General features: G+C 41.2%; 1 protein-coding gene across 1 annotated transcript in view; it reads left to right on the top strand.

Moving 5' to 3' along the window:
* Positions 1-4792: 4792 nt before the first annotated feature.
* Positions 4793-26136, top strand: part of LOC135547455 (rho GTPase-activating protein 20-like) — a 57373-nt gene continuing 36029 nt past the window's right edge. The window contains exons 1-2 of the mRNA XM_064976481.1: positions 4793-5174; positions 16255-16340. Of these exons, the coding sequence (XP_064832553.1) occupies positions 4998-5174; positions 16255-16340 (263 nt within the window). The 5' untranslated portion in view covers positions 4793-4997. The remainder of the gene's footprint in view (positions 5175-16254; positions 16341-26136) is intronic.

The raw sequence follows: 26136 nt of genomic DNA, 5'->3' as shown, positions 1-26136 counted from the left end.
TTTAGCTCAGTTACCTTAGCTTTCTTGGGAACAGGAACAATGGTGGCTCTCTTGAAGCATGTGGGAACAGCAGACTGGGATAAGGATTGATTGAATATGTCCGTAAACACACCAGCCAGCTGGTCTGCGCATGCTCTGAGGGCGCGGTTGGGGATGCCGTCTGGGCCTGCAGCCTTGTGAGGGTTAACACGTTTAAATGTTTTACTCACCTCGGTTGCAGTGAAGGAGAGTCCGCATGTTTTGGTTGCGGGCCGTGTCAGTGGCACTGTATTGTCCTCAAAGCGGGCAAAAAAGTTATTTAGTCTGCCTGGGAGCAAGACATCCTGGTCCGTGACTGGGCTGGTTTTCTTTTTGTAATCCGTGATTTACTGTAGACCCTGCCACATACCTCTTGTGTCTGAGCCGTTGAATTGCGATTCTACTTTGTCTCTATACTGACGCTTAGCTTGTTTGATTGCCTTGCGGAGGTAATAGCTACACTGTTTGTATTCGGTCATGTTTCCGGTCACCTTGCCCTGATTTAAAGCAGTGGTTCGCGCTTTCAGTTCCACGCGAATGCTGCCATCAATCCACGGTTTCTGGTTTGGGAATGTTTTAATCGTTGCTTTGGGAACGACATCTTCAACGCACGTTCTATTGAACTCGCTCACCGAATCAGTGTATTCGTCAATGTTGTTGTTTGACGCAATACGAAACATATCCCAGTCCACATGATGGAAGCAGTCTTGGAGCGTGGAATCAGATTGGTCGGACCAGCGTTGAACAGACCTCAGCGCGTAAGCTTCTTGTTTTAGCTTCTGTCTGTAGGCAGGAAGTTAGAATAGCAATGATCCAAGGTTTTACCAGCCCTGGTTGCGCAATCGATATGCTGATACAATTTAGGAAGTCTTGTTTTCATATTAGCCTTGTTAAAATCCCCAGCTACATTGAATGCAGCCTCAGGATATGTGGATTCCAGTTTGCAAAGAGTCAAATAAAGTTTGTTCAGAGCCATCGATGTGTCTGCTTGGGGGGGATATATACGGCTGTGATTATAATTGAAGATAATTCCCTTGGTAGATAATGCGGTCGACATTTGATTGTGGGGAAATCTAAATCAGGTGAACAGAAGGACTTGAGTTCCTGTATGTTGTTGTGACCACACCACGTCTCGTTAACCATAAAGAATACGCCCCCGCCCCTCTTCTTACCAGAAAGATGTTTGTTTCTGTCGGTGAGATGCGTGGAGAAACCAGCTGGCTGCACCAACTCCGATAGCGTCTGAAGTGATCGGGTGGACCATTGGGCAACGCAAGCATGGACGAAGGAGCGGTTCATGGCTCGAAGGGCTCCAGCTTTGGTCAAAGTAACGTCAGATTTGACTTTTAATAGCAGGTGAGGAGAACTTACACAGCAGGTTAGGAGAATAAACATAGCAGGTTAGGAGAATTAGGACCTGTTAAACTCTGAAAGGTTGTTTTGGGACCTGTACAGGTTCCGGTGAGTTTAGAGGGGCACCTCCACACCAAAAAAAGCAAATACATCAGAAAGTAGAAAGTGACATATCATTTGAAAGCTACAGGCTTTGTCTTTTTGGAAATCGAACTCAAAACTTACTTCTGGCAATGTCATTGAAAGCCCTGATTGCTAAGGTCCTTTTAAGATGTCAGTCTTGAAAATCCGTTTGGCACAGTGACTCACTACCCAAACCAGACGCAACTGGTTTCAAGTGGCCAAGAGATGTCATGTGATCTCTTACTGCTATCTGGTGGACAAACCGGTAATCAGACAGAGGATATATTTACATCAATGGATACGTAGAGACTTCAGCTATCTCCTCATATGTGACTCACCACCTGGATTCAGTCTTATGTAGCAAAATTTGAAATTGTGTTTTTTTTACATTGGATAAAAGTAAAGACTCAGAGCTACAAAATGGTATATCATACAATGCATTTTTGAGGAACAATGGGAAAGTAATTCTGCTTTGAAAGTTGAAAAACTTGTAAACTCACTTTTGAGAAAATGGCCTTTGAATGTTTTGGTATTTAGTGAAGAGCTCTACTTTGTTTATACCATTCAGCATCGTTCACACCCTCTTAAGCTTTAGCCCTACCCATCTCGTTTTCCTCTTGGAGCTTTCATAGCACAAACTTGACACTGGCTGATGATTTGTTTACCTATGGATAACATGAAAACAGCCTAACCAGCTCAGCTGGCAACAATTTCATTACGCTTTTTTGCAGACGCTTACTGACACCGACCATATTCAACAGGTGTTGTACACTTTAGCTTAAGAAATATAGCTACCCAGCTAAGTAAACAATGAACCTCGCTATGTAAACAACATGTAAGATCACACACGTCATGTAACGTTGGCTAACGAGCCAACCAGCTAACATTAGCTAGTTAAACAACAATGAATATAGTGCCAAATCATGTCGTTACTACCCTGCATGAAAATGCTGACACCTAACCAATCAGGTTCAATGTTAGCTAACTAATATTTGGCTCTAACTAGCAAAGCAAACAGCTCTGGGATACAAATGATAATGTCAGCTAGGGAGCCAGCCAGCTAATGTTAGCTAGCTAACAGTACACTTTAGCTTGAGACATGTAGCTAGCTAGCTAGGTAAACAATTAACCTATCTTGGTAGACAAGGGTGTAAGATCACACGTCACATAATGTTAGCTAATGAGCCAGCCAGCTAATGTTAGCTCGTTAAACAACAATGAGTATAGTGCCAAATAATGTAGTTACTACACTGCATGAATATGCTAGGAGCTAACCAACCAAGTTCAATGTTAGCTAGCTAACATTAGACTCTAACTATCAAAGCAAGCAGCTCTGGGATACAAATAATAATGTCAATTAGGGAGCCCGCCAGCTAACGTTAGCTAGATAGCTAACAGTACACTTTAGCTTGAAATGAAGCCACTTTCTGTCAAAATTAGAAATGTGTAATATCTGTAAATGTAGCTAGCTAACACTGCACTATCTTACCTGTATACATCACCATGCATGATGGATGCGTCTCCCTGTCATGGATGCTATGCTATGGTTGCCCTTAGTTACCAACACAGACTGACCAGCTCAAATACACAGAAGCCTTCTATATTGCAGACCAATCTGAACTCCTCTCTTGGCATGTCTAGCCCACTCATTATCTCAGCCAAGCATGGTTAGTGGGAAGGTGGCTGACTTTATCTGTGGCTTAACCAACAAGGCTTGTAATTTAACAATTGTATTCGTATTTACAGATAACATACACGTTTGTTATTAAGACACATGAAAGTTCACATGTTCCAGAAGGCATTTCTGTTAAAAATGCAATTTGAAAAACATTTAAAACGTTCAAATGTCTCTCCTGTGAAGTTGTGACTTGCGACATACACCTAGTTTCCTGAAACGGGTCATGTGTATATGCTTCCTGTAAGACAAAAAAATAAGGTATGGCTGGTGGGAATTTGGAATTTGCGTATGTTTATAGTGCGACCATTAGGTAAAAGATCAGAAAAACTTTTTTTAAATTTACTTTTGGAACAGTAATTGGTAACATAATATTTAGTCTCAAACCTAGACTTTCAAATCTCTTATTCCTTAGCATGGGGATAATTGGGGGACCCCCACAAAAAAAGTACAATTTTTGGGGGTCTGCAGTATCTCGGGCTCTATAGTAGTCACATTGTTTCTGACACCTTTATCAGTACTAACAGTACTAAGCATGTGTTTGTAGGATTTATATATTTTTTTAACCAAAATGTACTTTATGAGGGTAGTATACAATATTATGTGTTGTTTAGAAAATGCCACAGGTTATGTTGTTAACTTTTGAAATTACAGTTATGTTCCAACACTCCCATCTTGTGCTAATATCAGTCATTTTTACGTCTTGGTCAAAATAGTTTGTATTTTTTTGTAAGATATTGTCAGTTGGATAGGCTCTCTGCAAGGTTTTGTATGTCTTACCTATCATATTATTATCCTTTTCTGACTTTAAAAATACATTAATTTCCAATGGAAGAGAAGAGAAGCGAAGCGGGCAGGGGACCATTGGGTGTTGCGAGCATGGGCAACAGAAGGGAACAGGGCGGGACCAAAGTTGTGGAAAACTGAACTTTATGCAAATACCCTGTGTCATCGTGGCACGCATGACCAATCAAATCTCACTATAGCCCCTACTGGATTGGCTGTTGATACCTAGCACCATCTAACATGCTTGCTTGCACCCATATGAGGGCGAGGTAGAATACAAGTTCCAGTTAAAACGTACTGTAAAAATCAGCCACATGCCAACGTTTTGGTTAAAGATAAATAGTGGCAGTCGTCACTAGTGTGTCATATCTCATACATTGTATTAAATGGCACAGTAAGTTTAGTATTGTTTTACAGGTTTGACTTAATTGAGCAGCTATAAATTAATGTATCAACTTATTGTAGGCCTGTGACTATTTTACCTTTTCCACGCAGTTTTTCATAGTAAAATGAGACATGTATACAGGTTGTTTGAAGGCAAACAGACCAACTCTATTGGGTGTGCATACAGAGAGTGGGGTGGACTGTGTCATCTATATACAGTAGAAAATTCATACTTCGTAAATTATTTTGCATTAGTCATGTTATTCTTGGCATGCAGAGCGCATTCCTTCACCTGGTCTGCAAACGGTTTGCATGTGATTTATGAGCTAGAACAGTTACCTCTCTATTAGAGCAAATGTTCATGTTTAGGTACCCAGCGGCGCTAGGACCGCCTTCAGTTCAGACTGTAGAGGCAAACCTACGCATGGGTTTGAGTCGAAACGAATACACTGCTTCAGACCGAAAGACTCCTTGTGGATCTCGTTGACAGCGACAAGAAATTATAATTTGCCAGTGCGTTCTTTGAGCTTTTAGTGAACTCAGTCCAGGTTTATTTAACGCGTCTTGTCTCGTTTTTATCCGTTATATTGCCGTGAATTATGAATTTCTCACCGGTTTACATCTTTATTCGTTTGGTCCTGTCGCTGGATAACTTTGGATGCAATGGGAATATGAATACGTGCGCTGTGGTCTGAAGCAGCAGCAGACTCCGAGTCGATCTACTGTAGTAGCCTTGATGGAAACCATGTCGCCACAGCAGGGAACTATCGGACAGACTAGGTCTGGCTCTTTGACAGGGGACAGCAAGCTCTGCGCGCTGCCAGACAGCAAAAAGGTAATGTGGATTCTGGATTGTATGGCATGGATGGTACTGAATTACTAATCTTCTTTTGGGTTTGTCACTTGCTCAATTCTATATGATCTAATTCCTGGTAGCATGTCATGCTGTTTGCTGTAGTAGGTTCAATGGGATTTGACATGATCATTAAACTTCCAGCCTAAACTGGGTTGTGTGCATTATTCACATATGCTATTGAGAGTTACTGGTCATGTTTTGTGTCACTTGGTTTCATGGATGGATTCCTGCGCTTTAACTTTAAATAGTATTTCACAAGGTTACTTATTACTGTTTATTTTTGGTTTATTTCATAATTTCAGACACCTGCTCCATAAATGTAAAATCGTTTATAATGCGACATAAGAAAATGATAAGACCCATTTTTGTAGCCTAATGCAGGCTAATTTGAAATTGATTAGTTATTCAATTTGTGTAAATTACGCATAGGTAAAATTACGCATGCCACCCAATGCAAATTTCGGCAAACAATTAGATAATCAATAGGCCAAGATAAAAAAATAAAGACAGCATATTCTGAAAAATGTTTAACATTCCATTTAATCTATATTTACATTCCTCTGAGTCAGTCTCCTCAAAGTTTGATGAGCTAAAGATTGGTTACAGTTTACAGACATATACAGTAGATCTATTCGACTTAAAAATGTTAAAATATGGAAGCAAATTAACAATGCGTCGTTGTAGTCAAAAATCTGCTCTAGATCACAAATCAATTGGGATTGATAGTCACCAGACAGACAAGAGTGGCGCTGTGTTTGAGGGGCTCTGCACTCACTGGGAGTCAATAGTTGGACCGACTGTCTGGCCTTTCGCCCCGCTCAGCATAATCCCATTTAGTTTTAGATGAGTTAATGTTAATTCACAGAATTCATGGTATAAATGTGATTGCTTTTGACTTGCAAATAGCTTCAATTTCAGTGCAAATATCACGATGTTTCCTTCAACTAAGCTACTCTTCACCATTAGAAGTATCTTTATTGCCCTACAAACCTAACATAATATGTATTTGTAGTATACAGTGCTTTCAGAAAGCATTCATACCCCTTGATTTAGTCCACATTTTGTTGTTAGCCTGAATTCAAAATTGATTTTTTTTTCTTTCTCACCCATCTACACACACTACCTCACAATGAAAAAGTGAAAACATGTTTTTAGGAATGATTGCACATTTATTTGAGAATGAAATACAGAAATATCTCATTTACATAAATATTTACAGATGTGGAAATGCAGCGATTACAGATGTGAGTCTTTGTGGGTAAATCTCTAAAAGCTTTCCATACCTGGATTTTGCATAATTTGCCCATCATTTTCAGGTCCATCGGTTTTCAGGTACATTTCAATCAAAACTGTAACTCGGCCACTCAGGAACATTCACGGTCTACTTGGTAAGCAATTCCAGTGTACAGTAGATTTCGCCTTGTGTTTTAGGTTATTGTCCTCCTGAAAGGTAAATTCATTTCCCTGTGTCTGATGGAATGCAGAGTGAACCAGGTTTTCCTCTAGGATTTTGCTTGTGCTTACTGTAGCTCCATTACGTTTCTTTCTTATCCTGAAAATCTCCCCAGTACTGAACGATTATAAGCATACCCATAACATGATGCAGCCACCACTATACTTGAAAATATGGAGAGTGGTACTCAGTAATGTGTTGTATTGGATTGGTCACAAAAATAAAACTTTGTATTCAGGACTAAAAGTGAATTGCTTTACCACATTTTTGGCAGTATTACTTTAATGACTTGTTGCAAACAGGATGCATGTCTTGGAATATTTTTTATTCTGTACAGTATTGTAGAGTAACTACAATGTTGTTGATCCATCCTCAGTTTTCTCCTATCACAGCCACTAAACCAGCAGTGTAGCCTAGTGGTTAGAGCATTGCACTAGTAACTGAAAGGTTGCAAGTTCAAATCCCCGAGCTGACAAGGTACAAAATCTGTCATTCTGCCCCTGAACAGGCAGTTAACCCATTGTTCCTAGGCCGTCATTGAAAATAAGAATTTGTTCTTAACTGACTTGGCTAGTAAAATAAAGGTAAAAAACCCTGCAATCATTTTAAAGACACCATTGGTCTTATGGTGAAATCAGAGTGGTTTCCTTCCTCTCTGGAAACTGAGTTATGGTTGCATGTATTTTTGTAGTGACTCGATGTATTGATACACCATCCAAAACCTAATGAATAACTTCACCATGCTCAAAGGGATATTCAATGTATTTATTTTTTATTTTTTTACCCATCTAACAATAGGTGCTCTTCTTTGCAAGGCACTGGAAAACCTCCCTGTCGTTGTGGTTGACTCTGTGTTTGAAATTCACTGCTCGACTGAGGGACCTTACAGATAATTGTATGTGTGGGGTACAGAGATGAGGTAGTCATTCACATTTTTACTCCTTAACTTATTTAGGCTTGCCATAACAAAGGGGTTGTTCAAGACTCAAGACATTTCAGCTTGTCATGTTTTAAGAATTTGTAAACATTTAAAAAACATCATTACATTTTGACATTATGGGCTATTGTGTGTAGGCCAGTGACAGTGTACATTTAATCAATTTTAAATTCAAGCTTTAACATCAAAATGTGGAAAAGGTAAAGGTGTGTGAATACCTTCTGAAGGCACTGTAGTATGCCATTAATGTGTTGGTGATTACTGCTGATAATAATACATTCTGAGCCAACAATAATTCATCAATTAAATTAAGTTCTAGCCTCCATTCTACCCCTGTTGGAATATGTAACTGCACTCTGAAAATATGAGGTCAGTGGAAAGCTTGGCTTTACAGTTCATTAATTGGTAGTGGCAGGGCTATTCCTGCATAAAAAAATATAATATATATGCAGTACCAGTCAAAGGTTTGGGCACACCTACTCATTCAAGGGTTTTTCTTTATGTTTACTATTTTCTACATTGTAGAATAATAGTGAAGAAATCAAAACTATGAAATAACACATGGAATTATGTGGTAATGAACAAAGTGTTAAACAAATCAAAATATATGTTATGTTATATACATATATACACCCCTACCTTGTCACAACACAACTGTTTAGCTCAAACGCATTAATTTTAAGAAGGAAATAAATTCCACAAATTAACTTTTAACAAAGCACACCTGTCAATTGAAATGCATTCCATGGGACCACCCCATAAAGCAGGTTGAGAGAATGCCAAGAGTGTGTAAAGCTGTCATGAAGGCAAAGGGTGGTGTCACGCCGGCCCACCTTTTCCATTACGTGCTCCTGACATCATCATTTCGCACACCTGCTTCCCTCGTCACGCGCATCCGCGATTCATTGCACTCACCTGGACTCAATCACTTGTGTTATTTCCTCCCCTATATATGTCTCTTCCACAGCTCTGTTCCCGCATCAGCATTAATTGTTGTTTGTCTTTGTATTACCTAGTTCTGACGCTGTTCCATGTCTGTGCTAAATGAAATGTTCAACATTACAGGTGGCTACTTTGAAGAATCTCAAATATAAAATATATTTTGTTTTAACACTTTTTTGGTTACTACATGATTCTATGTGTGTTATTTCATAGTTTTTATGTCTTCACTATTATCCTACAATGTAGAGAAGAGTACAAATAAAGACCCTGTATTGAGTAGGTGTGTGTGTGTGTGTGTTTTATTTTTGGGGGGAACTCAGTCAGGGTCTAAACTTCCTGTTGAGTTAGAATAGTAGGATTCACACGGTGCAATTTTGAAACTTAGTTGTGTATCATCAGTTTTCCTATTGTTATATGTCAATCACTGACAGGCACTCAATTAGCCCATGTAAGTAAAGGTTTTTTAGATTGGTAAATGAGTCTAGTTAGTCGAGCCAGCTTTCCAAACTTGTCGAGCCAGCTTTCGAGCCAGCTTTCCAAACTTGTAGCCCAGAGGCCTTAAACTCCATGTGGCCCCCCATTTGATTGTGTTAGTCAATCTCACTCGGATATATTAACATGACATAAGTCATGGCAACATTTGTAGAATTGCCAGAAATTAGCGTTAAAACTGCAACAACCAAAATCTGTAAAGCATACTCATTTGTTTACTTTTTGTTAATAAAATACTTTTCCTGCTGAGTTAACGTGAGTTAATATGTAGTAGCTAATTTTATAGCTAATAGGCTATGTCAGCGTTTCCCAAACTTGGTCCTGGGGACTCCAAGCATGGCATATTTAGTTGTTTGCCGTAGCACTACACAGCTGATTCAAATAATGAACTCATCACCAAGATTTGATGATTTAAATCAGCTGTATAGTCCCAGGGCAAAAACCAAAACATGCACCCCTTGTGGTCCCCAGTACTGAGTTTGGGAAATACTGGATCAAGAAAGGTGAATGAAGATACAGCAGGACTTAAATTGTATAGAAATGCAGTAAATGAGATTTAACTTTCGGACCTCACTAAAACACAGACCCTGGTTACGGCCCTGGGGAGTAGTGCTCGACTGCGGCTGACCTTGTGCTGCTTCGTGTGTGTGTGTGTCTGTATCTGGGGGTGTTGGGAAAGGCAGAAGACAAATTTCCATTCTAACAATTCTATTATTCTAAATGGTTCTCTTATGACAGTTACGTTTATGAGAGAAGTTCTCAGATATGGTTATGAGAGAAGTTCTCTTTTCATTGGTTGCCCTCTAAATGCATGCAACCAATGAAAAAAGGATCCTTTGGAAAGGTCCATACAGGTTGTCCTCATGATTGAGTTCACTGGGTAAATCAAAATGTGTAATATACTGTATGAGTAGTGAGTCACCAACAAAATACGTGTTTTGAAAATACAGAATGCAACCTTTAAATAAAAATCAAAGTCTGTAAATATGCCAATTGAGTTTCACAAACATATGTCATGGTCCAAAAGCAAATAAGTCATAATTAACAAAAGCAAATGACGATTAGCAAATAAATGCAAGACAAATCTTTTTGTAACACAGCACATTTTAGAAACATTTTCTTGCTTTGAAAATACAACAGTGGTAAAATATGTGACTTGCATTAAATTTGTGAGTTGCTCCACATATTTGTGAGTGGCCTCACATATTTGCCAGTTGTGCAGATTTAAAATATGGCATCCAGAATAGGACATCCTAAATTCTCATCAAAATGAATATCAAATAATTACTTAAAGGATACAAAACCGATGGATTTCTAACTTAATTTCCTCCTTTTATAGCTTATTTTCCTTGATCCCTTCCTTTCCTCCACTCCTCTGCTTTCCTAGCTTCCTTCCCTCCTATCCTCTTCTAGCTCCCTTTCCTTCTCTCCTTGATCTTTCCTATCTTCCTTTCCTAGCTGCCTTTCCTTGATCCCTTCCTTTTCTCCCATCCTTTGCTTTTCTCACTCTCTTTCCTCCTATACATAACCAACTCTCTTTCCTTTCCTCTTACCTAGCTTCCTTTCTTCTTTGTGTTGGTCCTTCCCTGATTTACTTTCTTCCTTTCCTAGCTTTATTTAATAATTTCCTAGTTCCCTTTCTGCCTTTCCTCTTTTCCTTTCCTAGCTCCTATCCTCTTATCCTTTCTGAGCTTCATTTCCTAGCCCCCTTTCTTCCTTTCCTTTTCTAGTGTAACAGTATAACTTTAGACCGTCCCCTCGCGCGAACCAGGGACCCTCTGCACACATCAACAACAGTCACCCACGAAGCATCGTTACCCATCGCTCCACAAAAGCCGCGGCCCTTGCAGATCAAGGTGAACCACTATTTCAAGGTCTCAGAGCAAGTGACGTCACCGATTGAAACGCTATTTAGCGCGCACCGCTAACTAAGCTAGCCGTTTCACATCCATAACACTCAGCCCCCTTTTGACCTCCTCCTTTTTCCGCAGCAACCAGTGATCCGGGTCAACAGCATCAATGTAACAGTATAACTTTAGACCGTTCCCTCGCCCATACCTGGGCTCGAACCAGGGACCCTCTGCACACATCAACAACAGTCACCCTCGAAGCATCGTTACCCATCGCTCCACAAAAGCCGCGGCCCTTGCAGAGCAAGGGGAACTACTACTTCAAGGTCTCAGAGCAAGTGACATCACCGGTTGAAACGCTATTTAGCGCGAACACTGCTAACTAGCTAGCCATTTCACATCCGTTCCACTAGCACCCTTTCATTTCCTCCTTTCCTAGATCCCCTTTCCCCATTCCTTTTCTAGCTTCCTAATCGTCTTCTAGCTCATTTTCCTTTCCGCCACTCACAGCTTCCTTTCCAACTTTCCTTTTCTAGCTCCCTTTCCTCCTTTCCATGGAAAGGTATTTAGGAAAAGAGGAAAGGGATCTAGGAAAGGAGCTGAAAAGAAGAATGGAAGCAATGGGAAGAATGGAAGCATTGAAAGCAGGAAAGGGAGCTAGGCAAGTAAGAAAGTTATCTAGAAAGGAGAAGAAAGGAAGGAAGGGAAGCATAGGATAGGAGGAAAGGAAGCTAGGACAGTCGAAGAAGAATAAAATAAACTAGGAAGTAAAGGGAGCAAGGAACCGAGGAAACAAGGCTAGGAAAGGAAGAAATGGATATAGTAAAGGAGGAGAGGGAAGAAAAGGGAGCAAGAAAAGGAGGAAAGAGCACTAGGAAAGCAAAGGAGGGGAGGAAAGGAATCACGGAACTGAAGCTAGGAAAGTAGGAATGGAAGATAGGAAACGAAAGGGAGTTCGGTAAGGAGGATAGAGAGCAAGGAAAGCAAAGGAGGGGGGGAAAGGAATCACGGAACTGAAGCTAGGAAAGTAGGAATGGAAGATAGGAAACGAAAGGGAGTTCGGTAAGGAGGGTAGAGAGCAAGGAAAGCAAAGGAGGGGGGAAAGGAAGGGATGGGATCACTGAAAGGAAACTAGTTAAGTATGAAATTAAGATAGGAAAGGAAGCTAAGATACCAAACAGATGCATTTCTAAAAGTAATTGTGATATATTCATTTTTATCTTATTTCTATGAGAACTGAGGATGTCCTAATCTGGATGCCGTATATTAATTATGCACAAACTGATCCATAAAATGCAACTCACAAATATGTAGCAACTGTCATGTGAGCTCTCTCTCTGGCTTCTAGGTCACCAGGTTGCTCGTTATGGCGCACACCTGGCACCATCGTTACACACACCTGCACGTCTTCAGACTCCATCACCTCCCTGATTACCTTCCCTATATATGTCACTCTCTTTGGTTCCTTCCCCAAGCGTTATTGTTTCTGTTTCATGTCTGTGCGCTGTTTGGGTTAATTGTTTTGTATTTAGTTGCGTTTATTTATTAAAACACTCACTCCCTGACTTGCTTCTTGACTCTCAGCGCATCGTTACAGAATAACGCCTCATCTGAGGGAAGCATCAGGGAGTGTTTTTTTTGTGTCAGGTGGAATGACTTTGGGTTCGGAAGCCGCTACAGGCTCTCACGTCTCAGCCGGATGGCCAGGCTCCCCTGCCTCAGCCGGCTTGTCGGGCTTTCATGCCTTCGTCCGATCGCCAGGGTCCCCTGCTTCCACCGGATCGTCAGGTTCCTGCATCCCAACCGGGGACAGGTTCCCGCGCATCAGCAGGGGTGACCAGTCCGCTCCTGATCCCCGGGATTGTCTTTGTCCGGCGGCTCGATCCGCGCATCGGGGAGGGGGTACTGTCATGTGTGCTCCCTCTCCGGCCTCTAGGTCATCAGGATGCTCATTATGGTGCACACCTGTCACCATCATTACGCGCACCTGTGCATCGTCAGACTCACCTGGACTCCATCACCGCCTTCATTCCCTTCATTTTATTTAAAGATCCACTATGCAGAAATCGCTCCAACTTTTTCTGGTTGCTAAAATTAGAATCATTCTCCTAATTTCAGTTGATATGACAAAACAAGCAAGCATAGTGTGAAGATCATTGTACCATCTAAAATACTGTGAAATATATTTTCTATAACCATGAACATATTTTTTTCATCTGTTTAAAGCCAGTGCACAAAACCAAAAGTATACTAAAATGTAATATCCCCAAAATGTTTCATACATACCATAAGGTTATTTCTCACAAATGTGCTTAAATTTGTTTACATCCCTGTTAGTAAGTATTTCTCCTTTGCCAAGATAATCCATCCACCTGACAAGAAGTCGATTAAACTGCAGGATCATTACACAGGTGCACCTTGTGCTGGGGACAATAAAAGGCCACTAAAATGTGCAGTTTTGTCACACAACACAATACCACAGATGTCTAAGGTTTTGAGGGAGCGTGTAATTGGCATGCTGACTAACCCCATGGTGGCGGTGGGGTTATGGTATAGGCAAGCTTAAGCTAAGGATAACAATTGCATTTTATCTATGGCAATTAGAATGCACAGAGATACTGTGACGTGATCCTTAGGCCCATTGTTGTGGCATTCATCCGATGCCATCACCTCATGTTTCAGCATGATAATGCGGCTGTGCAAGGATATGTACATAATTTCTAGAAGCTTAAAATGTCCCAGTTCTTCCATGGTCTGCATACTCACCAGACATGTCACCGGTTGAGCATGTTTGGGATGCTCTGGATCGACGTGTACGACAGCCTAATCCAGTTCCTGCAAAAATCCAGCAACTTCACACAGCCACTGAAGAGGAGTGGGACAACCTTCTACAGGCCACAATTAACAGCCTGATCAACTCTATGTTGTGCCATGCTGCACAAGCTAATTTGGAGGTCACACCAGATACTGACTGGTTTTCTGACCCACATCCATAATATATATATATATATATATATATTTTTTTAAAGGTAACTTTTTTTTTAACTCAGTAAAATATTTTACATTTTTGCATGGTGCGTTTATATTTTTGTTCAGTGTAAAAGACGCAAAAGCCAAACTTAAGAACAGGAAGTCTAGAAATAGTGGAAATAGAACAGATCTCGTGCTTCTTTTTTTCTAAAATGTACTTTATTTAACCAGGTAGGTTAGTTGAGAACAAGTTCTCAACAAGTTCTCATTCTTAGACTTGCTTTCAATGAGAATTACAGATCTATAACACACATTTCTATGATCATTTGGTCATGTCACCCAAAAAGTGACAGATTGCAGCTTTAAAGGTTGCATTCTGTTCATAACACATTGTGTCTGTCTCACTACTCACATACACTGAGTATACCAAACATTAGGAACACCTTCCTAATATTGAGCTGCACCCCAGTCTCCCTCAGAACAGCCTCAATTTGTCAGGGGACGGACTCTACAGGCTACTGAACGCATTCCACATGGATGCTGGCCCATGTTGACTCCAACGCTTCCCACAGCTGTGTCAAGTTGGCTGGATGTCTTTTGGGTGGTGGACCATTCTTGATACACATGGGAAACTGTTGAGTGTGAAAAACCCAGCAGCATTGCAGTTCTTGACACAAACCGGTGCGCCTGGCACCTACTCCCATATCCCGCTCAAAGGCACCTAAATCTTACCCATTCACCATCTGAATGGTGTACATACGGTACACAATCCATGTTTCAATTGTCTAAAGGCTTAAAAATCCTTCTTTAACCTGTCTCTTCCCATTCATCTACACTGACTTGAAGTAGATTTAGCAAGTCAATAAGGGATCATAGCTTTCATCTGGTCAGTCTATGTCGTGGAAAGAGTAGGTGTTCTTAATGTTTTGTCTACTCAGTGTATATTAAACATTTTGATGGAAATATATCTCCATAATCAGTCAAATCTTATTCTGCAGGACTGGTGATAGGTGAATTGAATATCAATTAATTGAATTTGGCTACTGCAGTTCAATGGCATCATCTAAGACTTCTAAAACCAACCCTTTAGTTGTAGTCAGTGGTGGGAAAAGTACCCAGTTGTCATACTTGAGTAAAAAAAAGTACCTTAATAGAAAATGACTCAAGTCATCCAGTAAAATACTACTCGAGTAAAAGTCTAAAAGTATTTGGCTTTAAATATACTTAAGTATCAAAAGTAAATGTAATTGCTAAAATATACTTAAGTATCAAGTAAATAATTTCAAATTCCTCATATTAATCAACCCAGATGGCACCATTTTCTTTTATTTAAATTTTAAATGTTTTATTTATTTATTTATTTTGTATTTTTTTTTACAAATAGCCAGGGGCATACTCCAACACTCAGACATAATTTACAAATAAAGCATTTGTGTTTAGTGAGTCCGTCAGATCAGAGGCAGTAGAGCTGCCAGGGATGTTCTCTTGATAAGTGTATGAATTGGACCTGTCCTACTAAGCATTCAAAATGTAACTAGTACTTTTGAGTGTCAGGGAAAACGTATGGAGTAAAAAGTACATTATTTTCTTTAGGAATGTAGTGAAGTAAAAGTTGTCAAAAATATAAATAGTAAACTACAGATAACCCAAAAAACTACCTAAGTAGTATTTTAAAGTATTTTTACTTAAGTATTTTACACCACTGGTTGCAGTTCATCTTGTAACATCATGTAAAATGTATGTAATGTTATAACAAGGCCACCAGCCTGACCAAGCTATTTTGAGAGTGAAACCTTTTTCCATAGTCATTAGATTTGCCATATTAAATGATGTGGTGAGAAATTAAAGGGGATAACATGTAGGAATTTGCTGACTTAAAGGGCAAGTTGAAAAGAGGTTGTTAAGCCAACCTTATTTGATTTTTGTCTGTGACTTTTCTCACAGACATTTGTCTGTTGAATTAATGTATGCATGTTACCCAAGACACTGGCGGAGACAGTTTTACGATTCACGTTTTTTGGTAAATGTAAAAAAAAAAATTAATAATAATTCCTTTGGTGGTCTACTAAATTCCTGAGAGAGATTATGATTTATTTAGAAACATTGACAGTGTAGAGCGATGCAAACCAAACACTACATACTTCTCTCTCTCTCTTTGTTTGTTCGTTTTTTCTGTTTCTCTTTCTCTCTTTCTTTCTTTCTTTCTTTCTTTCTTTCTTTTTCTTTCTGTCTTTCATTCTTTCTTTTTCTTTTTTTCTCTTCCCTTCCTTAATACCATTTAGAGATGTGGTATATGACTATCAGGATGTGTTACAGTATGACCTCTGTACATTTTACTACAGTAAATAACATTAGACTATATAAATAATGACCAGTTGACCAAGTATTCTCTCCCTCCCTTTTTTCTCTCCATAGAAGATGAAGACCCTGGCCCATCGACGACAGTCTGCCCCCTCCCTGGTCATCAGTAAAGCACTTACCAAATCACGAAGCATGTCCAGGTACAGTAACAGCCTATCAGATACCTCTATTCAACTAAACTGCTACCTATCACTATGAGAAGTCCCTAATAGAGGTTTTCACATGTCCAACAGTCACGAAATTCTGAGAACTGACCTGGGACCCGAGTGGGTCTGGGTCCTAAATTCAGACTTTTGTCTCTGATCTGGGTTGAGCCTGATGTAATTGCCACGGATCTCAGGTATGTGTAGGGCTGTGGCGGTCATGACATTTTCACGTAATGTATCCTCTATTATTTCTTACAACCGATAAGAACTCTAGAACATCAGAATGGCAGTTTCTTACCGCAATTCCATGTCCTGCTTAGACTAATCTGTGCTGGGCTCTCTCTGTAATTCCAACGCAATTTTCGGGCTACCCAAGAGGAAACACCGGCGTTACAGAGGCAAGAGAGGGGAGATCCTGGTGAGATTCTCCAATCTCCATTCACGGGCGGACAGGATAGTGGAGGGGGGGGTTGCCTCTTCATCACCTCCAACTGGTTTGCTAATTCCAGCGCAGTGGAGGTTTCGACACACTGTTCACCAGTCTTGGAATACCTGATGGTCAAATGCCGACCCTTCTACCTTCTGAGGGAGTTTTCAGCTGTTATTGTGACTGCTGTATACATTCCACCAAAGGACAATAAAAATGACAAGCTGGCGCTTAACGAACTATACAAAGCTATAAACAAGGAGGAAAACCTACACCCAGAGGCTGCCTTTCTGGTTGTCGGAGATTTTAATTCGGTGTCACTAAGGCACGTGATGCCCAACTTCCACTAGCACGTCTCCAACGCCACCAGGGGCATTAAAGTCCTAGACCACTGCTATTCTACCCACAAGCAAACATACAAGCAAACCCTCCGCCATCGGCAAATCTGAAGCTGAAACAGGAAGTATCTGCGATTCACTCCGCTGAGAAATAGTCACCAGAATCAGAGGTTATGCTGCAGGCAGTGTTGTAGTATCTACATATTGAGTGTTTCGTTCTTGTCTCTGTGTTATACTCGGTCTTGATTCGATCTCGGACAGTGAAGACTCATAATTTCTTGCCAAGACCAGCGGAGTAAAAAATCATAATTATCAGCTTCCATTCAGTCAGCGCATAAAACCGCTTCACCAGGCCAAATATATACACACATTTCTTGAAACAACAGCCTTTATATCTATTGTAGACATGTTTGCACAGTGGTGAACCTATAAGCCTTCAATGTGTGACAGATTAGTACAGTGGTGAACCTATAGGCCTTCAATGTGTGACAGGTTAGTACAGTGGTGAACCTATAGGTCTTCAATGTGTGACAGGTTAGTACAGTGGCGAACCTATAGGCCTTCAATGTGTGACAGGTTAGTACAGTGGTGAACCTATAGGTCTTCAATGTGTGACAGGTTAGTACAGTGGCGAACCTATAGGCCTTCAGTATGACAGGTTAGTACAGTGGTGAACCTATAGGTCTTCAGTATGACAGGTTAGTACAGTGGTGAACCTATAGGTCTTCAGTGTGTGACAGGTTAGTACAGTGGTGAACCTATAGGTCTTCAGTGTGACAGGTTAGTACAGTGGTGAACCTATAGGCCTTCAGTATGACAGGTTAGTACAGTGGTGAACCTATAGGTCTTCAGTGTGTGACAGGTTAGTACAGTGGTGAACCTATAGGTCTTCAGTGTGACAGGTTAGTACAGTGGTGAACCTATAGGTCTTCAGTGTGTGACAGGTTAGTACAGTGGTGAACCTATAGGTCTTCAGTGTGTGACAGGTTAGTACAGTGGCGAACCTATAGGTCTTCAGTGTGTGACAGGTTAGTACAGTGGTGAACCTATAGGCCTTCAATGTGTGACAGGTTAGTACAGTGGTGAACCTATAGGCCTTCAATGTGTGACAGGTTAGTACAGTGGTGAACCTATAGGCCTTCAATGTGTGACAGGTTAGTACAGTGGTGAACCTATAGGCCTTCAATGTGTGACAGGTTAGTACAGTGGTGAACCTATAGGCCTTCAATGTGTGACAGGTTAGTACAGTGGCGAACCTATAGGTCTTCAGTGTGTGACAGGTTAGTACAGTGGTGAACCTATAGGTCTTCAGTGTGTGACAGGTTAGTACAGTGGTGAACCTATAGGCCTTCAGTGTGTGACAGGTTAGTACAGTGGCGAACCTATAGGCCTTCAATGTGTGACAGGTTAGTACAGTGGTGAACCTATAGGTCTTCAATGTGTGACAGGTTAGTACAGTGGTGAACCAATAGGTCTTCAGTGTGTGACAGGTTAGTACAGTGGCGAACCTATAAGCCTTCAATGTGTGACAGGTTAGTACAGTGGTGAACCTATAGGCCTTCAGTGTGTGACAGGTTGGTGATTCTGAAAGGATACCAGCACACTCATTTATGAGAGTACACTTTTTGTAAAACACAAAGGGCCAGTGGTGGAGTAGAGGGTATACGCAGGTATAAGCCTTATACCCACTTTTGTTTCAGCGGGCATAACTTATACTCACTTCTTAATCTCTATTGATGTGTATCAAAGTAGTGTAGTGGAGGTATATGATCAGTTATATCGAGAAATCATGCACAAAGTAGCCTACACAACCACAAAGCACATGAAATATATTCACATGCACACAGCCTTGTTTTAGCTGAATATCATCTGCAGGCAGCAAGAGTGTGCAGCTCTCAACTGGTTTTGGCTTGGAGCAGATCACAGAAGAATGTCATCGGTAGTCGGTAGGGTAGGAAAGATGTTTCAACTTATGATATCTATCAGTAAATGCTAACTAAGGCAACAATGGGTATGCAAACCAGGTTTTGAAAATGTTTATTCTGAAGTGTTGATTAGTAGGCTATTTGTGATGCGCAATTGTCATCATGCGCTGCTTGCATCAGGGTGACATGGATGGGCCTGGGTTGACAGAGGCCAACCCACTGGGTAGCCAGGCCCTGATAGGCCCACCCAATCAGATTGATGTGGTTTAAGAATTGTTGTGGACTTAGACCATCAAATGTGTGACTATTTTCTATAAAACAAAAGTGTGATTTTGAGAGTGAAAATCTGAAAATCTATAGGAAAACTCCTATTTTTCACACAGGGTGCCTTCGCTGAGCAGGCCATTTGGGAACTTTTGTGCAAAATCTGAGGATGCCCACTTCACACACAGCATGATGTTAAAATATAAGCAGTCCATAAACTCGAACATAATAAGCCAGTAGGTCCCAATCATAAGAATACAAAAACACAACCATTAAGCATTTCCTAATCGAAATGTACAACTATTACTTCCCATTGCAAAAACCATTTCACATTTAGTACAGTTTATGCTACAAACTAACTTGATAAGAGGTTTTAAAAATGGGTTATATTTGACTCAACGTTCCATGATGTACACTAAGATATTGTTGGCAGAATAGATGGATGCAGTTCAATGTATGATTAATATAATTCTCCAATACATTTCTTGGTAGTACAACAAATATTGATATCAGGTTGTAAGTCACAGCTGGCCTGGTACATTGTTTACTGCCTCCATTCGGGATGCACTGTTTCAGTTTTCAATGACTCAATATTCTGGACAAAACGGACAAATGTAACTAAGGCTGGGAATGTCAATACAATCAAACCAGCATGGGCTTCCGAGTGGGGCAGTAGTCTAAGGCACTGCATCTCAGTGCTAGAGGTGTCACTACAGACACCCTGGTTTGAATCCAGGCTGTATCACAACCGGCCGTGATTGGGAGACCCATAGGGCGGTGCACCATTGGCCCCAGGTTTGGCAGGTGTAGGCCGTCATTATAAATAAGAATTTGTTCTTAGCTGACTTGCCTAGTTAAAATAAAGGTCCGAAAAAAAATCAAACGATCACAAGTCAGTCATAACGTGGCTACTAGGATAGCATATCTAATCATGTACTGTAGCAAACTAAAACCACAGAATCTAATGTTAGCTAGCTGCTAGGAGGATGTCATTGGAGGAGTGGGTGAGTGACTGACTTTTTCCCCTCATCTTTTTTCGGATGCTATACACAGCTAGAGATGCAGGTGTCATTTGATTAGATAGCAAGAACTTGAACGACTGTTATCCAGTTAGCCTATCTCTTGCGTTCGCAAATTCACTCTGGCTATCTACTCCGATTTCAGAGCACTCTCATCTGAATTTACAAATGCGCAATACCCACTGAATATAACCAATGTCAGTAAATGTAGGCACAAAAAGTAATAGTTCGTCAAGAATGCTCTAGATAACATGTAAACAGCCTAACCAGCACTGCTACAATGAGTAAAATGGTCAGAGTGAGGTGTTCTCTCATTTATGTCTGGAAGTAGCTAGCTAGCAAGCTAGCCAACTTTAGCCAGTTAGCTTGGGTGCTTGGTTGGGACAAGCATGCCATGGCAGGCAAACTGCAAAAGGACGAGGAGGCTACAATTCCCCATCGTTTATCAGTGCAATTTTGATGGCCAACTAGAAGAAAAAGTTTGACAAGGTTTATCTAATAATCCTTTGTTATATTTGAGCTCATCTTGCTCTGGCTAGCATTAGTTGTTGATGTGCATAACCGAGGGAGAGACAGCCTACCTTTTCATGGTCGTTTGATTAGTAGGACTGTAAAGTTCTCAAATGTACGAGGACTACCGTGATGTTTACATATAGAATTTTCAGAAATTCATTCAGGTGTATTTTGTGGCTTTTGGCGAATGCGTTGTAATGATCTAAAGTTGCGCTGTTGCAACTTCCTGTAAACACAGTCCAGTTCAAAGTGAATGATGGCAGGCCCGTGTGGCAAATGGCTTGTTTATATAAAGGCTTACTGCAGCTCTGATTGGCTATAGCTCACCGGTCTGTGTAGACTCTAGTCCAGGATAAGACAGCTGTTTTTAGTCTGTTTTATTTACAGCAGTGTCTATTAATTGTCCAAACGTACGGCCACTTTCTCCACTCTATATTACTAAAGAATTTTCACAAATGCATTAATATACATAATTCCCAATCATTCTATGAATTTATGAAAACCTGAAAATGACCATATCTAAGTGGTAGCTTGTCAGGAAATGTTTTAAAAAGTGTCATATTCTTCCTGGGGGTGTATATGAACAGATTTGAATACGATTTTAATGTTGCTAAAATTCTTTCAGTTCCACTTTAAATGCAGCAATGTTTCACACACCAGTTATTTTTAAATTGATGGCTAACAACAGCAAGCGCGCTGCAATAAAAAACACAGTTCCACTCACCAGATGATGATCATTTAAAACTTAACTTCTTATTGAAAGTTATTCTTGTAAAGGGAGACGCTAACAAATTAGCAACAACATCCTATTTGATAACAGCTGATGCAGCCACTGCAAACTAGCCCACAACAAAAGCTAGATTAAATCAGAAGATCACTGAAAATAACATGATAAAATATCATTATTGTTATAATCATTATTTTATAAATCCTTAGCCCTTCTCTGAAGGCATAGAAGGCCCATTGTTCCCTACTGTGTTCGGGTTAGAAATCATTTGTAGAGTGGCTCCATTTTCCCTCAGAATGCATATTTTCACTATTCTCAATGTCAAAAGAAACCATATGTTGTTCTAACAAAATTACAATCATGGTCTTGAATTTGACTTGCATTTTTCTGGCCTCGGTCTTGACTCGGTTTTGCCCCTCCTCCCTCCAGTCTTGGTCTTGAATCGGTCTCGCTTTTAATGGTCTAGAACACAACACTGGCCACATGACTGCTTTGCTAACACTGATTGGAATATGTTTCGAGACTCCGCCGATAACATTGATGAGCTAACCACCTCAGTCACTGGCTTCATTAGAAAATGCATCAGCAACGTTGTACTCACAGTGAGGGTTCGTGAGAAGGGTCTTTAATGCGGTCCACACCCTCAAGGCTGCGGGCCCCGCCGGTATTCCAGGGCTTGCACAGTACAGCTGGCAGGCATATTCAGAGTAATTTTCAACCCCTCCTTATCCCAGTCTGTAATCCCCACAAGTTTTAAGATGACCACAATCATTCCTGTTCCTAAGAACTATAAGGTTTCATACCACAATGACTACCGCCCTGTAGCACTCACTTCTGTAATCACAAAGTGCTTTGAGAGGCTGGTTATGGCACACATTAACTCCACCATCCAAGCCACCCTAGACCCACTCCAATTTGCATACCGCCCCATCAGATCCATAGACGATGCAGTCTCAATTGCTCTCCACACTACCCTCACTCACCTAGATAAGAGAAATACCTATGTGAGAATGCTGTTCGTTGACTACAGCACAGCGTTCAACACCATTGTACTCTTCAAGCTCATCACCAAGCTTAGGACTCCTCCCTCTTAGAACACCTCCCTCTGCAACTGGATCCTGGACTTCCTGATGGGCCGACCCCAGGTGGTGAGGGTAGGCAACATCACCTCTGGCACGCTGACCCTTAACACAGGGGCCCCACATAAGCTTAGTGTAAGCTTAGTCCTCTTTTGTACTCCCTGTTCACCCATTACTGTGTGGCCACACATGACTCCAACACCATTTTCAAGTTTTCTGACAACACCACGGTGGTAGGCCAGATCACCAGACATGTCAGCTCTGCTTTTAGCTCCTAAGAAACTTTGCAGTATTTCATTTTTGTGTGTGTTATTTCTTACATTATTAGCCCAGTTGTTTGTGTTATTACATACAGCCAGAAATAAGTTTTGGATATCAGAGCGGCAGTAACTCACCAGCAATATGACCAGGAATATGACTTTCCCGAATTGGATCCTTTGTTCGTACCCCTCAGGGCAATTGAACTTATCCCAGAGGCTGCTCTAAGACGCTGCCGATGAAGAAGAGGTTTTCGGACTGGACTTCTATTACACCATCCACCACTTCCGATTATATTACTCGCTAATGTTCAGTCTCTGGACAATAAAGTAGACAAGCTCAGGGCAAGGATCTCCTTCCAGAGAGACATCACAACAATATTATAACCGCCATCGATAAGAGACATTACTGTGCAGCTGTATTCATCGACCTGGCCAAGGCTTTTGACTCTGTCAATCACCACATTCTTATTGGCAGACTCGACAGCCTTGGTTTCTCAAATGATTACCTCGCCTGGTTTACCAACTACTTCTCAGATAGAGTTCAGTGTGTCAAATCGGAGGGCCTGTTGTTCGGACCTCTGGCAGTCGATATGGGGGTGCCACAGGGTTCAATTGTCGGGCCGACTCTCTTCTCTATATACATCAATGATGTCGCTCTTGCTGCTGGTGATTCTCTGATCCACCTCTACGCAGACGACACCATTCTGTATACATCTGGCCCCTCTTTGGACACTGTGTTAACATACCTCCAGATGAGCTTCAATGCTATACAACTCTCCTTCCGTGGCCTCTAACTACTCTTAAATGCAAGTCCAACTAAATGCATGCTATTCAATCGATCACTGCCTGCACCTGCCCGCCCGTCCAGCATCACTACTCTGGACGGCTCTGAATACATGGACAACTACAAATACCTAGGTGTCTGGTTAGACTGTAAACTCTCCTTCCAGACTCACATTAACCATCTCCAATCCAAAATTAAATCTAGAATTGGCTTCCTATATCGCAATAAAGCATCCTTCACTCATCCTGCCAAACATACACTTGTAAAACTGACCATCCTACCAATCCTCGACTTCGGCGATGTCATCTATAAAATAGCCTCCAACACTCTACTCAGACAATTGGATGCAGTCTATCACAGTGCCATCCGTTTTGTCACCAAAGCCCCTTACATTACCCACCACTGCGACCTGTACGCTCTCGTTGGTTGGCCCTCGCTTCACACTCATCGCCAAACCCACTGGCTACAGGTTATCTACAAGTCTCTGCTAGGTAAAGCCCCACCTTATCTCAGCTCACTGGTTACCATAGCAGCACCCACTCGTAGCACACGCTCCAGCAGGTATATCTCACTGGTCACCCCCAAAGCAATTCCTCCTTTGGTCGCCTTTCTTCCAGTTCTCTGTTGCCAATGACTGGAACGAACTGCAAAAATCACACAAGCTGAAGACTCATATCTCCCTCACTAGCTTTAAGCACCAGCTGTCAGAGCAGCTCACAGATTACTGCACCTGTACATAGCCCATTTGTAAACAGCCCATCTATCTACCTCATCCCCATAGTATATTTATTTATTTATCTTGCTCCTTTGCACCCCAGTATCTCTACTTGCACATTCATCTTCTGCACATCTACCATTCCAATGTTTAACTGCTATATTGTAATTACTTCGCCACCATGGCCTATTTATTGCCTTAACTCCCTTATCTTACCTCATTTGCACTCACTGTATATAGACTTTAAAAAAATATATATACTGTATTATTGACTGTATGTTTTGTTTATTCCATGTGTAACTCTGTGTTGTTGTATGTGTCGAATTGCTATGCTTTATCTTGGCCAGGTCGCTGTTGCAAATGAGAACTTGTTCTCAACTAGCCTACCAGGTTAAATAAAGGTGAAATAAATAACTGGAAACCACATATCCTGTGGCTTATTTATTGTAGCTGGGGATTTTAACAAAGCAAATTTGAGGAAAACACTATTGAAGTTCTATCAACACATTCACTGTAGTACTCGAGCTGCTAAAACACTCAACCACTGCTACTCCAACTTCTGGGATGCCTCGAAGGCCCTCCCCCGCCCTCCCAGATCATGAATACATTTTGCTCATCCCTTCCTATAGTCAGAAACTCAAACAGGAAGTACCCGTGCTGGTCTGACCAATCGGAATCCATGCTTCAAGATTGTTTTGATCACGCGGACTGGGATATGTTCTGGGTAGCCTTTGATAATAACATTGACGTATAAACTGACACAGTGACTGAGTTCATCACAAAGTGGAAAGCGGATGTTGTTCCCACTGTGACTATTAGAAGCTGCCCAAATCAGAAACCGTGGATAGATAGCAGCATTTGTGCAAAACTGAAAGTGCAAACCACTGCATTTAACCATGGCAAGGTGACTGGGAATATGTTTGAATACAAACAGTGTAGTTATTTCCTCAATAAGGCAATCAAATAGGCAAAACGTCAGTACATAGACAAAGTGGAGACGTAATTCAACGGCTCAGACACGAGACGTATGTATCAGGGTTTACAGACAATCACGGATTACAAAGGGAAAACTAGCCACATCGTGGACAACAACATCTTGCTTCCAGACAAGCTAAGCACCTTCTTCACCCACTTTGAGGATAACACAGTGCCACTGACGCGGCCCGCTCCCAAGGACTGTGGCTCTTGTTCTCCATGGCCAATGTGAATAAAACATTTAAAGGAACCTTCACAAGGCTGCCGGCCCAGACAGTATCCCTAGCTGCGCCCACAGAGCATGCGCAGAGCAGCTGGCTAGAGTGTTTACAGACATATTCAATCTCTACCTATCCCAGTCTACTGTCCCTCCTGCTCATTTCCTGGATGCCGTTTCATCTTGGTTTTGCCTGTAGCTCACGTTCTAGGGCACGCACAGAAAATATCTTTGCAGTTCTGGAAACGTCAGAGTGTTTTCTTTCCAAAGCTACCAATTATATGCATAGTCGAGCATCTTTTTGTGACAAAATATTGCGCTTAAAACGGGCACGTCTTTTTATCCAAAAATGATATAGCGCCCCCAGAGTTTCAACAGGTTAAGGATCATATCCTCTACCTTACCTGACACCCTAGACCCACTTCAATTTGCTTACCGCCCCAATAGATCCAGAGCCCCGAGCTTAATGAATGAGTTTGGAGGGTACTTCCCTCCAAACTCATCATTAAGCTGGGGGCTCTGGGTCTGAACCCCACCTTGTGCAACT

This window comes from Oncorhynchus masou, chromosome 10 (assembly GCF_036934945.1).
Source record: "Oncorhynchus masou masou isolate Uvic2021 chromosome 10, UVic_Omas_1.1, whole genome shotgun sequence".
Lineage (NCBI taxonomy): Eukaryota > Metazoa > Chordata > Actinopteri > Salmoniformes > Salmonidae > Oncorhynchus > Oncorhynchus masou.
This window is presented reverse-complemented; position numbering and strand designations above follow the sequence as displayed.